The 15531-nt window shown below is 46.9% G+C and overlaps 1 protein-coding gene across 1 annotated transcript; it reads left to right on the forward strand.

Annotated features, from left to right (window-relative positions):
• The first annotated feature begins 6550 nt into the window (after positions 1 to 6550).
• Serpina6 (serpin family A member 6) lies at positions 6551 to 15133 on the forward strand. The gene is made up of 5 exons (NM_001281953.1): positions 6551 to 6568; positions 9376 to 9983; positions 11483 to 11753; positions 13050 to 13197; positions 14745 to 15133. Coding segments are annotated over exons 1-5 (1215 nt in total). The 5' UTR covers positions 6551 to 6566; the 3' UTR covers positions 14931 to 15133.
• The last annotated feature ends 398 nt before the right edge of the window (positions 15134 to 15531 follow it).

Here is a 15531-nt window from a genome sequence, read left to right on the forward strand (position 1 = left end):
TGAGTGGTGTTTTTGCTCCAAGAGGGGGAGGGACCTGGAAAGACCTGGAAACCCTGTAAGAGCAACCTGGGAGCATGCTTGTGAGAAAGAAATGTCAGGGTCACCCTTTTGTTGCTGCTTGTTGGAATCCAGATGGCTCAGTGGTTCGCAAGGGTGTCAGTGAGCCTCTGTCTCTTTGGCAAGTGACTGAGAAGGAAAACATACAGGGGATGTCTCTAGGTCTCTTGATGAAAGAAGTTACCGGAAATTAAGCTGTGTTGAAGGAGTTGCAGTCAGCTCTGCTCCTGCAAAGACAACTACCTTCCAAGCTCTTTCCAAGAGGGTACCATCCTCCATGTGGAAAATGTTTTCACACAGGTCATTAGAGTTAGTGTCCATTGGGCACAGTCATAGGACTGAAAGATAAAGATGGAGGACTGTCTCCAACTTCAAGAGCCCATTCCATAGGCACAGGACATGCAGCTATCATGGATGCATGGACATTGGTTAACAATACAACATATGGTCTTGATCTACAAACAGGATTCATGTTTTAACTGGTAGTTGTATCAGATGGAGTTTTGAGAGGAGAATAGCAGAGGGCTGGCAGATTGACTCACTCTGAGAGGGGAAAAAGAAGCACACCAATGAGCAACAGTGAATGAACAAACAGTTCCAGAAACCCTACCATAGTGATCCTCCAGGATGATGCACCACATAGGAACCAAGATGGCGGCCAGGATGTGAACAGCTTACTGAGTTAGTGATCTTTAAAGTGCCTCCCAGTTTGTCTGAGTCTATTCTTCTTTGCTAGAAATCGACTTCATTATGCATCTCCCAAAGTATCTCTCTCTCTCTCTCTCTCTCTCTCTCTCTCTCTCTCTCTCTCTCTCTCTCTCTCTCTCTGGGGGGTGGAGGATGAAGCAGGGAGGATGAAGGAAGTAAGGGGATATTCTGTCCCACTGTGTAGTCTGGCTGGCCTTGAACTCAAAGAGATCTGCTTGCCTCTGTCTCTTGAATGCTGGGACTTAAAAACATGTAGCACCATGGCTGGATCTCACAATTTCAGTTTAATCACAAGGAAAACAGAGAATTGAGGATATCCTAATGTCAACCTCTGCCCTCCACACATGGTCTAGCATATATGTGTGCACACATGACATAACACACACATATACACACACAGAGACAGTTTTCTAAAGCTAAAAGTTATGATTTGGATATGGCTTGTTTTTTGCCTGCAGATCTGGATTTTGGTATCAAGGTGATGGGACCCCTAACAGATGAGGCCTGATGGGAAATTCTTAGCTGATTGATGTTGTGCTCTTGAGGGCTTCATTTGGTTCCCAGTTGCTTTCTGGCTGCTTTTCTTGCCTTGTGACCCCTGTGTGCACTGACCATACTGAAGTTCTCATTAGAGTCAAGATAATAGTGAAATACCCTAGAGCAACAGTTCTCAAGCTATGGGTTGTGACTCTTTGGCAGCCCTCTGTCTCCAAAAGTATTAACATTACAGTTCATAACATCATCCAATTACAGTTGTGAAGTAGCAATGAAGTTTATGGTTGGGAGTCACCACGGCATGAGGAACTGTATTAAAAAGAGTCTCAACATAAGAAAGGTTGAGAACAACTGCCCTGGAGTCCCACAACTGTGAGGTGAATGGACCTTTTTCTTTTTAAAGTTTCCCAGCTGCTAGTATTACAGTAATGGAAAACAAGCAAATACACCAAGCCTCAGAGAATTCAAACAAGTGGTTCAAAGTCATGGAGATAGGTCATGACAGAGCTCCAGGCAGAACTCAGATTCTGTCCAGTTTCCCTCAGGAGAGATGATGGCTCCTGCAGAGCTTGCCTTCCTTACCTTGTGTTTCTGGGACTTTCTCATGGGACACATCTGGACCAATGGCAGGCAGTCACATAACCACTCTATCCCATCTCAACATCCTGTTTTAGACTGAAAACAGATGTGTTGCATGAAGTTCCAAGGGTTCAAACCTGGAATGCTATCACCTCTGCCCCAATGTGAGACATAGCAAGAGAGAGCTGAACAAAGTCAGGACAATAGAGTCTAGTGGGGGGGGGCATGGGCTTTGGCTAGGGTCTGTGGTTTCAAATCCATTTCATTGTCAATTTACTTGGCACAAGTGACTTAATGAATTCATCTGATATCTCTGCCAGTTTTCCCAAATGCCAGTGGAAGAAGCAACAGTCACTGGCATCCATGGTAAGCAAAGTTATAGTAAGTCAATACTATCCCATGATCTTTCAAGTATTACCTCACCTAACTCCCATGGCATTCCAGAGTGACTCTAAGAACTGGAGTGACCCTAGGACCCCCTGAAGAGTATGTGGCAAAGTGAGAAATCTGGACTTGAATCCAAGTTCTAACTATTGCTGCATTACCTTGGATGACAATACATCTACCCCACAGGGTTCTTGAGAGGATAAGTCAGTCAACACACATTCAACAGCAGAGCTGGGAGCTTGTGCGAGGTGCCAGGTATCACACTCAACTCAGCAAGCTATGTGTTGCTAGGCCAACAGAGTAGAACTGAAGTAGGAAGGGAGAAAGAAGACAAAGACTTTACAGATACAGATCCTTCTCATTAGGAAAGGTATGGAAACTAAAGCAAACTAAATGGCTCCTCATGACAGTGATACCTCATGGGAGCTTGAGGGATGCTTGGTTCAGTGTCTGCTTGAAGACCAAGAGTAAGGACAGGTGGCCCCAGTGACTATGATCAACAGGAAAGGACATAGTTGGGTGTCATGTCCTAAAAGGCAGGTTCTAGTGTCAGTGACATCTCACCCAGGTTCAGTATTTTCAGTTCAGGATTTGAGAGAAGCAGTAGAAACTCCCTGAAGAGCAACTGGCCTATGTCACCCACACACTGACCAAGGGCACTTGTTGATATCTGTATTTGCCTGCACAGCTCATGACCCTTGAGTAAATAGCCAGGGTTGGGAAGGTCAGCCAAATGCCTTCTCTGGAAAACCTAATCACTGTAGTCTTTGACTTGATCCAGTTTTTCTGGTTATAAGATTACAAAGAGCACTGCCATTGTGTGACTTTTCCTGAGTAGACATGAAGGACACTGTCACAGACACAAGAAAAGATTCCACCTGAGTCTCACTTAGTGAACCAGTGAGTTTACTGGGCCAACTTAAAGGAGCAGGGACACCTCAAAAGCACCTGTGTCAACAAAGAAACCATCCCAGCATGCGTGATGAGTCAGGAGAACAGAATCCCTGGAGCTCCTGGCATGACTGCAGGCTGCCAAGCCTGTGGAAGAGTGTCTTCTTCCAAGTAATTGCTACTGTTTATGTAAGCTTGAGGAGGGGCCTTGTGAGTCTTGTCGCTTTCAGGAGTCTCCTAAGCTTGTGAGTTCTCCATTTACTTCCTGGTGTATGTGTCTCTCCAGGTGGTTGTCCTCAACATCATCCACAGATATAGAGACTACAAGCATTACAGGTTCACTGAGGCATTCACACACATTTTTACAGAAGGCCATGGAGTTAGGCTACATGCAGTGGGATCAAATTCCCCCAGAGAGTCTTTGAGAAGGATCATAATGTTTTAAACTGTGAGGGTGACATTTGAGCAACAGTGGACACCCCAGGATGTTGAAGATGCCAGGGATGGTGGATATCTGTCCGGAAAAGCCATAGAAAATGAGTGACATCTGCCCAGCACACAGGCTATGTGGGCTGCAAACATCAAAGCTGCAGAAGTAGGGTTGATTGGGGTCATATCATGGTATCATGGCCCCTACAGACCAAATGTGATGCCACAGGATTTGACGTTTGCCTTGCAACATTTTGTTTTGTTTTGTTTCTCAGTTTGGTCCCATCCTTGTTTGTGGCTTACCCATCTTCCCTTGGGATGGGAACATCTATCATGCACTATTGAATTTCAGAAGCACTTATCCTTCTTCTATGCTTACTGGAGTGCACAGCTAAGAGTCCTCTGAGTCTCGGTGGAGACTTTATACATAGACTTTTGAGCAGTGCTGGAACTGGGAAGGTTATCCCAGCTCTTCAGCATGGGCCTAATATGTTTTGTGTTATGAAACAGACATGCTATGGCTTCACCTTCATTGTCAACTGGACTAGGAGATAGAGGTGTGCCCTGGTGTGTCTGTGAGAATGCCCACACATGTTCATGTGGAAGGAAGGATCCACCCTGAATGGGAGTGACACTAACACCTGGGCTGGGACCCAGACAGAATAAACACAGGAGAGTACCACCCTCCTGTCCTGCCTCCTGGTCCACCGTGATGTGAACAGAGGTGTTCCACAAGACTCCCCCTCCACAGTTGACTGAATTATCTGAAACCGGGAGCCCAGATTAATTCTTTCTTCTTTGAGATGATTATGTCATATATTTGGCCACTGTGATGTATGAAGCTGAGGCTTTATCTCAAGAAAATAGAAAGAAAAGCAGCAGAATAACACCCAGAAACTTTTTTTAAAAATTGGTTTCTAAAAATGTAAGTCAATTGTGGATTTTAAGTTTCACATATGAATACAATGCATTTGGATCACACCTACCCCTCTCTCCTCCTCCAACTCCTCTTTAAGAAAATAATAACTTTCTTAAATCTAAAAGCTGAGTCTTTTAAAGATTAGCTAGACAGATTTCTCTAATAAAATGTACCAAAGGGATAGGAGATAATTCAGTCAGTTAAGTGCTTGCCTTGCAAGCTTGAGGACCTGAGTTGGATCCCCAGAGCCTACATAAAATCCAGGCATGATGGCATTTTCTTGCAATGGTGGGACCATGGGAAGTTGAAACAGGCTGATCTCTGGGGTTTGCTGGCCAGCTAGTCTACTTGGAGAGTTCCAAGCCTATGAGAAACCCTGCCTCAAAAACTGATGGATAGAGTCTCTGGAACATTACTTGAAGTTTTATTTGGCCTCCACATGCATACCCAGATTTGTGTATGTGCAACACACACACACACTCACACACACACACACACTATCAAGGAGAAGAATATATATATATATGCATATGTGGAATACTGTTATTAAATAATTAAACACCAATGGAGGGCTTTGTGAACAACTTGTTTGGTTTTTGTTTTGTTTGGGACAGGATTTCTCTGTGTAGTCCTAGCGGTCTTAGAACTTCCTATGTAGACTAATCTAGCCTGTAACTCACAGAGGTCCACCTGATTCTGCCTCCCTAGTGCTGGGATTAAAGGAGTGCACCACCATACCCAGCTAACTGTGAATAACATTTAATATACAAATATTGATGAGATAAATCATTGGCTACAAAGTCCAAAATGGGCTTGCAAAGTAGAAAACTTGAAAAGAATAATAATTGACAAAACTGTAGCACTCCAAACTTCCAGACATGATCTCTGACCTTCTTCCCTTCCCAGCTTCCTTCATCCTTGCATGGAATTAATGGTGCTGCCAATCAAACCCAGGGTTGGGGCTCAGGGCTCAGGATGGGCATTCACAGAGGTTCATCCCCTTGGGCACTGTGGTCAGTCCAGGGACAGACAGTCCTCCGAGGGACTGAAAGAAATACAGAGGCAAAATAATGATCTTTTTTCCTTCGCTGTTAGCCAATGAGATCCACACAATCTGGGGTTTTAGGAGACTCCTTCTCCCCACTGGAACTGAACGGAAGCGGAAGCAGAAGGAGACAAGGGCCACAAGAAAGATCTAGTGACTGACTGGAAAGTCTAAAGCCCTCTCCGCTCTTCAGAAGTCCCATTCACGAGGAAAAGCAACACAGAGACCCAGTGTTCCCTTTTGCTTTATGATACTTTGATGTGTGCCTCCTGCAACAGTCTGGAGAATAAACTTTAACATGGGAGGCGGGCACTAGATGTGGGGATGGAGATGGTCCCAGGGCAGCTCACTTCATCTCCAGCGCCTCTCGGTTTCCTTGTGTAAAGAAGAGACACCGATGAGGACGCCGATGAGGATGCAGCCCAGTGGTGGAGCCCTTGACCAGCATGCATAAGGAAGGCCTCGGGTTCAATCATGGGTAGCTGCAGAAAAATCAAATTAAAAGAAAAGGGACTAGCTCAAATCAGCCTTGTAACGATGATAGCAATCTGTTCGACGAAACATCGGAAGGCTTGAGGGAGCCCAAAGACAGAGTCACACATTCATTCATGCATGTTTGTTTCTCCCACCCTTGGCAGATTCTTCCCCTCCTGGTGTCAAGTACCTGGCTCTTCACCGAGTCCATGCCATGGTGCGTATTAATGACACCAGCGAGTCTCCCGCCAGCTGGCACGCACGGGGGAACCACAAACAATGATGAAACTCCAGCCACATTTTGATATTAAAATAAAGCCTCAGGGATCAGGTGCAGTGGAAAGTTAATCTGCAGCACTGTTCTGTTTACCTTCACTACCTATAAAGCCTCCCATTGGCTGGTGTTTGGGGGGTGGGGGTCGCCAAATGGTGAAGGCCACTGCCTCCCTCCTCTAACCATTAACTAGCAGAGACACTGGCAAACAAGATTTAGTGGACAGTCTTCCGGAAGCCTTACTGTACATGTGCTAGGATCCCAGACAGCAGAGCAGAGCCAGCAGGAACAACGGGAACCCACTGCAAATGTGAGTTACCCCTGAGAATACTCCATGTCTCCTGCTCTTCCCAGGGTCGCCACCTCTGTATCTGCTGCACCCCAGAACACAGCCATGCATGCAACTTGCTTGTTCAAGATTTTTAGTAGACAAACATGAGGGCATGAGGCAAACCCCTGGAGGACTCCCCAGAACCTAGAGTCTGGGGGTTACCAGTGGAGTTTGATATCTTATGGAAGCCTTCCTTGCAGGAGGCTGCCCCTGAGAGCTGTGTTTCATTGCCTCCCGTTGGCCTGATGGAGCAGCATTAGTAGCCAGGAGTGGGAGGGAATCTCAGAGCAGAGATGGATGAGTGCCAGACTGCACTACGGGGTGTGGGCGCACAACTGGCACACGCAGGGGCACTCTAAGGAGTGCCCACACATCTCTCTTCCATAGCTCCTCACTTGGTACCCTGGGGTGGAGATGATGCTGCTGAGAGAAGGACCTGAGTTAACAATCTGCATCATACCACCAGCTATGATGCCTACCCAAACCGCCACCTGATCCGAGTCACTTCAGAGAGGAGTGGCAAGGAGGACATTACTAGAAAGGAACACTTGGCCCTCAGCCTTTTCGTAGGCTGGTCTTAAGGAGCCACCATGCCGACCATGCGGTTTTCGGTAGAGATAGGCAGGGTGGCTCTGGAGACACACGCCCTGTCTGTTATGGATGTCCTGTCCAGCTCAGTTTCCCCATCTCTACAGTGAGTTTCAGGATGACTCATGGAGTTTGTGTAAGTCATGCATTGATGGCAGCCACACCAGGTGTTCACAAGTCTCATGAGGCAGGGGGGCGTTTTCATCTCCGCCATGCAGGTTTGACGCAGGGAGAGTGAGCCTCTCCCCTCAAACAGCAGGAAGAGGAATGAGGCCCAGCCTACTGTTGACTGGGGTCCTTCCCCCAAATGGGATCACAGACAGGTAATGGTGCAGAAACCAAGACGCCCCTGTGTAGAAAACATGGAAAGGGGCAGAGAAGAGGGAAGAAGAAAGGCTTCCTAGAGGCAGTGACCAGGCACCTGAGCCTCAAAAGCCCACAGAGAATGAGCCAGGCAAGGGAACAGAAGGAACGGGCCCACAGAGCAGGGCCACATGGACAGAGGCAGGGTGGAGCCATCTTTATCTCTGGGCCTCAGGCCAGGACAGAGCTCAGCAAACAATGGGGGACTGTAGTGACCTGCTCTGCCTCCTGTAGCCAGCCCAGTCCTGCCTGCCCTAACCTCTGACCTGGCCTAGAGCAGGGTAACTATTCAGTGTGTGCCCAGAGGTAGCGAGTGACACACAGCAGTGCTACAGACAGACAGACAGCACTCTAATGTAAGACTGAAGGGCTGGGTCATGAGGGTCCAGTAGGTTGGGCCTCCTTCCTCTTCCTGCTGTTTCTGGGGGCAACTGTGTGCCTCACTAATCCTCACTATGTGAGTCACCCACAGAGGTGAGGGTCAACCTCATAGGGGCAGTAGGGGGGCTCTGCAAACAGCTTCTGCAGCTGTGTCCTACCCCTCTTTCTGTCACAGATGTCATACCTCTGGTTTGGGTAGTCCCCAAGATATTGATGTATAATTTTGGTGTTGTTTGAGAATTTGAGAACTTTACCCATGAATGTGTATTCTAATGAAATCCACTCCCTCTTCCCTCCCCTTCAAGTTGTCCCCTCTTCCTACTACACCCTCCCCAACTTCATTTTTTTTAATTACTTTGTTTTTTCATTTGTTTGTTTGTCTTGGGTCTTTGTTTGAGACGGGGTTTCTCTGTAACATTCCTGACTCTCCTGAAACTCACTGTGTAGACCAGGCTGACCTAGAACTCAGCTCTGCCTGCGTCTGCCTTCCAAGTACTTGGATTAAAGTTGTGCACCACCACTGCCTGGCCTTTTTTTTTAATACTCAGTTCATTTAGTGTGGCTATGTGCATGGTGTAGGTCCATCTACAGAAGAATGGCTAGTCTCTCAAGAGTGCCATTCATGAACAGCTTCTCCCTCTTCCAGAAGCCACAGATGGAAAACCTACTGCTCTTACTCTGCTAAAGAAACACAGTAACTTTTACCAAGGGATTAGTGAGTCTCAACCCTACGTCACCAGAGAGGCTTCTTTTTGCAGTAGGTGGTGGTTCAGCAGAGAACCTCAACACATCAAGGCTTTCACAAATCACATAGAATATAAAAAGGTGAATTTGCAAAGTGGAATTCCAATGACACCTAGCCTGACAATTGTCTGCACACTGCTCTTTGGCCATCATCTTTATCTCTCTCTGTCCATCTGCTTCTAACTGGTGCCCTGTGCCTTTTCATTCTGATCTGCAATCAAAAGGAAACCAATTTAGCAGGGTTTCCTACTGTGCAAACTGAGCATGGTTTAGCAAGCTGTTGGTTTTGAAGGAGAGCTTGGCAACATTTTATTTTTTCTTGAATATTAAATATATGAGTTGCATGGGTACTTAGCCTGTCTGAGTTTCTGACTGCCTACCATAGAGTTAAGAAAGTCTACCTTGAGGTTTTTGTTTTGTTTTGATGAAACTTGCACGAAAATATAGGCAAAGTGCTTGAGGAAGTCTTGGGCACTCAGCAAGTGCACTATATTCAAAAGCACTGTATTGCACTATATAGCAAAGGCACATATTCAAAGGAGGACATTGAAGCCCAGGGCTCTGTGTGACTGCCTGGGTCAATTTCTTTCACAGACAAAATGAACGGGAAAATGGGTGTCAAAGTGTGGTCTTGACCTGTCCCCCACAGCACTCTGTGCCCCTGACTCTGGGACTTCCCTGTCATCTAACAAGCACTCTTGATTTGGCAGGGCCTGGTCAACCAGAACAATGATGTCACTTGCTCTGTACACCTGTTTCCTCTGGCTCCTCACCAGTGGCCTCAAGACTGTCCAATCCTTGCATGATTCTCACCGAGGCCTAGCTCCTACTAATGTTGACTTTGCCTTCAATATGTATCGTCACCTATCGACCTTGGATCCTCACAAGAATATCTTAATTTCCCCTGTGAGCGTCTCCATGGCCTTGGCCATGATGTCCCTTGTCGCCGTAGGCTCCAAAAAGAACCAGTTTTTCCAGGATGTGGGCTTCAACCTCACAGAGATCAGTAAAGAAGAGATCTATCAGAGCTTCGAGAAGCTCAGTCACCTTCTCAGCAAGGCAGACAGCAGCTTGGAGATGCGCATGGGCAATACCATGTTCCTTGACCAGAGCCTGAATATGAGGGACTCATTCTTAACAGACATCGAACACTATCATGAATCAGAGGCCTTGACTACCGATTTCAAGGACGGGGCTGATGCCCGTGAGCATATCAACAGGCATGTGGAGACTAAGACACAGGGAGAAATTACACATGTGTTCTCAGACCAGGATAGTCCAGCTCCCCTCACCCTGGTCAACTACAATGTCCTCAAAGGTACTGTTCTCCCCTACTTCCCATGCTCATGAGGTCCTGCTCCACCTCAAATCTCCCTAGTGCCCACAAAGTCATCGAGTTCACAGTTGGTTCTGACCATGTCCTGTCGCTAACAAATGCCCGTGTCTGCCAGTGTTCTTGAACACTTCCTTAAAGATTTGTTAGAATTATAGATTCCAGAACTTACGACAGACCCCTGAAGCAAGGCCTCTGCAGGAAAGCCCAGAATGTGCCACGTGTGCCCCTCCACCAACTTAATGCCACTTTTATGATTGGTCGGTTTGGAGACATCTCATCCTTGAGAATAAAATCTGAACTTCTGCTATAACACTGATTCTCAGCTGAAGGTGATGTCCCCACCTTCCCAGGAACGTTAGGCAACCTTGGGGAGCATTTGTTAAAGTCAAAACTAAGGGTGAGATAGGATGAGCTGTTGGCATCCAGTAAGTAGAGGCCAGGAAGGCTGCTGAACATGCTACTCACAATGTTATTCACAATGTGCATACACACACACACACACACACACACACACACGCACGCACGCACGCACGCACGCACGCACGCACGCACGCACGCACGCACGCACGCACGCGGTCTGACTATACCAAATTTCTCCCCTGTCCTTGAGCATGCTTGCTTCCACAGAAGCTGGTGTGAGCCTCTTGATAGTAGTGTAACAAGTTCCAGGGGCAAACAGTGGCTGTATGCATTTGTTATTCGATCACCATTGAAGTCAGGGGAACAGAATGGGACTCACTGCTCGGGGCTGGCTCCTGAAGGCAGAAGAGGTTGGGGGTGGGAGATTGCAAGCAGACAAGCTTTGACTCAGTCTAAGGAGCAACATTCTTCCTGTCTGAACTGACCAGTACCACAGCAAGCAGACAGCCTGGATGGTGACCCCACCAGCTAAGGGTGAGGGGGAAACTGTGAGGTGGAGGGCATCCTGTATCCTTACTCCATTGTCTGGAACACCTCCTCCAGGAACTGGCCAGACTTTCAGGATAGTTCATTTCTCCAAAGCTAGCTCCTCCCTCTGCCCGCCAGGACCACCAGAACTCTCAGCACTGAGGCCCACCTCAGACCCAGAGTCCCGGGTAGAAGTCTAGCTCAAGTGGTGCCTACCCTAAATCCAAGATCCATGCCCCTTTTCTCTTCTCTTGCCTGTGCTTGAAAGCCAATCTCAAGCAGAGCTAATCTGCAACCACCAGAGGCAGGGGACAGGATAGGCATCCTAGCCTAGCATACTGCCGCTGCATCACACTGTTGAATGCAGAACTGGCTGTAAGCCCCTGGGGATTATCACATCTTTCTGAAATCAGGCAGCTCAAACTGGAGTATTCCTGGCATGCTGCAGGCAGCTAGCTACCTAGCTTGTTTCTACAGGAACAGTGGGTGTTCTGCTGCTTCAGAAGAGGGTGCCCAAGCTTTCTTTTAATTCCCAGTCTACTAACCTAATGATTGATAGCCCCCCATCTCTTCCCTCCTTCATATCTTTCCAGGCATGTGGGAGCTCCCCATAAGCCCAGAGAATACCAGGGATGAGGACTTCCATGTAAGCGAGAATAGCACGGTCAGGGTGCCCATGATGTTCCAGTCAGGTGTCATCGGTTATCTTCATGACTCAGAGATCCCCTGCCAGTTGGTACAGATGCAGTATTTGAAAAATGGGACTACCTTCTTCATCCTTCCAGACGAGGGCCAGATGGACGCTGTCACCGCTGCACTTCATAGGGACACAGTTGAAAGGTGGGACAAGCTGCTGACCAAAAGGTAAGCCCTCCAGGCACCATGTGGGTTCAGATTGGGTGTATATTTCTGGAAAATGAGGGGTAAAGACTTCTTTCTCTCCAAGATAGACCCCATAAGGTCTTACTGTTTCCCAGAGGCTATGAGGTTCTGTAACTGAAAGGTATACTTATATATCCACCTATCACAGAGGTCATTCGGGGTGTAGCACAAGTCCAAGCCCCGTTTCTTGTGAATGCCATAATCATAGTCATTTTATACATGTTAGGCTCCTTTTTACAGAACTCAAGGACTTCTCTAGCCATACCTCCCAGCATTCCAAATTCCCCAAGTCAATTCTCAAGGCTTGTTGGGTTGTCACAGAAAATGATTTATTCTTTATAAAATTTATTTATAAAAAGAAGACTTAGTAGATTGGATTATACACCACTATAGTATAGATAGTCCAACAATGGACCTGACTGAGAAAAAAACAGAAGTTTCTCAATCCATGAGGCTGGATGGCTCAATAGTTCAAATCTGACACTGAAGACCTAGAAGATTCCTGGAGAACAGGTGGTCTTCTTTCCATAGTAGAAGTCTGAAAGTTGGATTCTGATGGCAGTAAATGATGGCAGAAGCAGCAGGTAGTGGCAGCAACAGAGTAGGTTAAAGGTCAGATGAACTTGCCAGCAAGACATGAAAATAAGCAGCAACCTCTTCCTTTAATATCCCCTTTCCTGGTCTGATAATATCGGAACTCAGGCCATTTAGGATGGGTCCTCCCTCCTTTGTTAAGCCTCTCTGAAAATGCTTTCATAGATATGTTTGAAAGTGTATCTCCTAGGTGATTTTAAAGTCCAGTCATTTGAAAATGAAGATCAACCATCAGAGGCCTTAACAGTACATAGGCTGAACCAGCTGTGATAAGGATATTAGCAGAAGGGATAGGACTTGACTATTGAGGCATAGAATCATTTGTATAACTTGGCCAGGACTAAGGCTCCTGGTCAGTTCTCTTCACTACTCTTCTTCTACCTTCTTTTGAGACCATAAGATCAGTGGTCCAGCTATATCACAGATATAATCAGCTCAAAGGAATCATGCAGAAAAACAAATGACTTTAGGTAATTCACAGCCCTAGAGAAGGCTTACACATGAGGAAGAGAGAGTTCCTGCCCTTTTCCCTGCCCTTCATCCCTAGTGAGTGAGTTAGCCTGGTGCTACAAGTACTGAAGAGATCACACAAAGAATGGGGCATCTGTCTGGGAAAGGATGTGCTGCTGTCTACCACCAGGGCTAGCCTTGGACCCTCTAACTTCTTCGGCTTCAACTGAACAGGCTGGTGAACCTGTACATCCCCAGAGTCTACATGTCTGGTACCTACAACCTCGAAGATGTGCTGGAGGGCATGGGCATTACAGGCTTATTCACCAACCAAACAGATTTCTTAGACATCTCCCAGGATCCTCCACAGAAAGCATCAAAGGTGAGTAAGTGTCTTGGGAGCTTTTCTTCCAAAATTTACACCAACAACTCTTAAGAGTAAGCAACACAGCCTATTGGTGAATACTCCCCGGGATGCCTAGCTGAAAACCCCAGATTCAAGCCTTTCAACCACAGCAAAGTAAACAGAAACTCAGCAAGGAAACAAGTGCACAGAAAGCTCATGACAAGGGAGAGTCACAGCCCATGCAGCTACCCATGCCCCTAAGCCTCACAGAGAGGGGACACTGGAAAACAAAGTTGTCAAGGCAGAAATGAAGGCAGCCTTGGTAGAGAGTAAGAGAGGACACAGTAAAGGTCCCATTAACAACACACAGAGCCTTCTAGTCGGTTTCACGCTTGATGTTCTCAATTCGTAAATTCACTCAGAACTTTTTGATTGAACACATACTATGTGCCCAAGCCTGTGCTGGATCTGGGTATGTTTCCATTACTCAAATGTGGACACTGTCCTCAAAACACAAGGGCTTTGAGTGCACAAAAGCCTTACGTAGTGAGATGTGAGTTCAGTAAATGTGCCCTGTGGATAAGTAAACTCACCAAGGAAGCTGGGCCACACAGAAGCCTCCCTTTATCTGTTTTTTTAATGATAAATGGATTTTTTCCCACCATGGCTGTACTACAAGTACTGAAGGATTGAATGTTCTAAGGTCACAAAGCACATTGACCACTGAACTAACTGGAGCTTTGGGCTTATATAGCGGAGGTAGAAATTATTCCAACTGCTCAGAGGTATCCTTAACACAGGAAGGGTGAAGAGCTTGACACAGTCACAGGGTTAGCAAAACCAAACAGCAACAGCAGCAGCAAAAACAGTTGAACGTTTGATCTTGGGTCTGTCTACACAAGGTCTCAAGTCCTGAAGACCCACTGCAGAAGTCCAGGTCACAGCTCAGCCTCTGCCTGTCTGCAGGAACCTATCACAGGGACACTCAGAGACCTACAGACTTCCTGAGAAGTGGAACTGATGAAAACACACACACACACACACACACACACACCACTACCACCACGGGGTGCTGGGAATACATTGACTGTAACCTATTGTTTAGTTACCGGGGTAGGATCTGTCAACCAGTTAGCTGTTTTCAGAATCCCACCTAATTTTCATCACTAAAAGGAACACACCAACAGCCAAGGATTTGCATTTCTGCTTCAGCCTGGGCTTTCCTAGGCAGAGTAGGCATAAGCACTTCATACAAGTTCAACTCTGCTGTTTTCATAGCAGAATGGACAAAGTGAGGTGTCTTGAAACCTGGGATCTGGTAAATAGAGCCCAAGATGGACCATGAGACCCAGTTCCTCTAACTTCTGTGTGGTGCGCACATCCTGCTTTTCCAACAGGGAGGAAATTAGGTGCAGTCTAGGGTCTGGAGCTGGTGCTTAGACATGGAGTAAACACGTGATGCTTTGGCAATCCTGGCTGCTTCACCTTCTGTGGAACAGAGGGTGAGATGTCCATGTGATGAGACATGGACAGTTCCTGCCTCACGACAGGCTCATTTCCTGCCTTTGGTGTGTTTCTCACAGATAGTCCACAAGGTCATGCTGCAACTGGATGAGAAAGATGAACCGCCTGTTACCACCACAGAGGCTCCCCCACAGACAACATCTGAACCGCTCACCCTCACCTTCAACAAACCCTTCATCATCATGATGTTTGACAGCTTCACTTGGAGCAGCCTGTTGTTGGGCAAAATCATGAATCCAGCTTAGTGCATGCTGGAGAAGCTATGGTACCGCCTGACTTTGGGGGGTAGAAGCCTTTCCCCAGTCTTCTCCAGGTTCTTCCGAACCCAACTAGGTATCCCTACTTTTAGATATCCTGTAATGTATAACCATTGTTGCTACTCCCAAGACAGGTCAACTGATAAAGTAGCACTGAGATAGAGGGAACTGTTATTAAAGGGTGTTTTTGCAAACTCTGGGCTTCATTCTTGATTTACACCTAGCTGGTGCCTTCTCACTATCCTCGCATGGAGGGAAGAGTAGAGCGGAGAGGACTCTCTAGGGTCTTTCATGAGGGCTCCATCCTTATGATCTCATCACCTCCTGGAAGCCCTCTTAGTCTTCTAATACTAGGTTTCCAAATGAATCTGTAAGACACTCAGTCTGTAACATGTAGTCCTGCCACAAGAGGGGTGACTCGGGCCAACAGAACCACTTCTGCTTCTTACAGGAACAAGAACACAGGGCATCTTGGATCAGTCATAGGTCCAGAGTGTAGTGTGGAGAGGGAGATGTGTGGCTTCAGAGGGAGCCCCGAGACAGAAGCCCAGCTGGGTCACAGAGTGGTCCTAAGCTGAAACTGGAACTA

This window comes from Mesocricetus auratus, unplaced genomic scaffold, assembly GCF_017639785.1.
Source record: "Mesocricetus auratus isolate SY011 unplaced genomic scaffold, BCM_Maur_2.0 Super-Scaffold_15014, whole genome shotgun sequence".
NCBI lineage: Eukaryota > Metazoa > Chordata > Mammalia > Rodentia > Cricetidae > Mesocricetus > Mesocricetus auratus.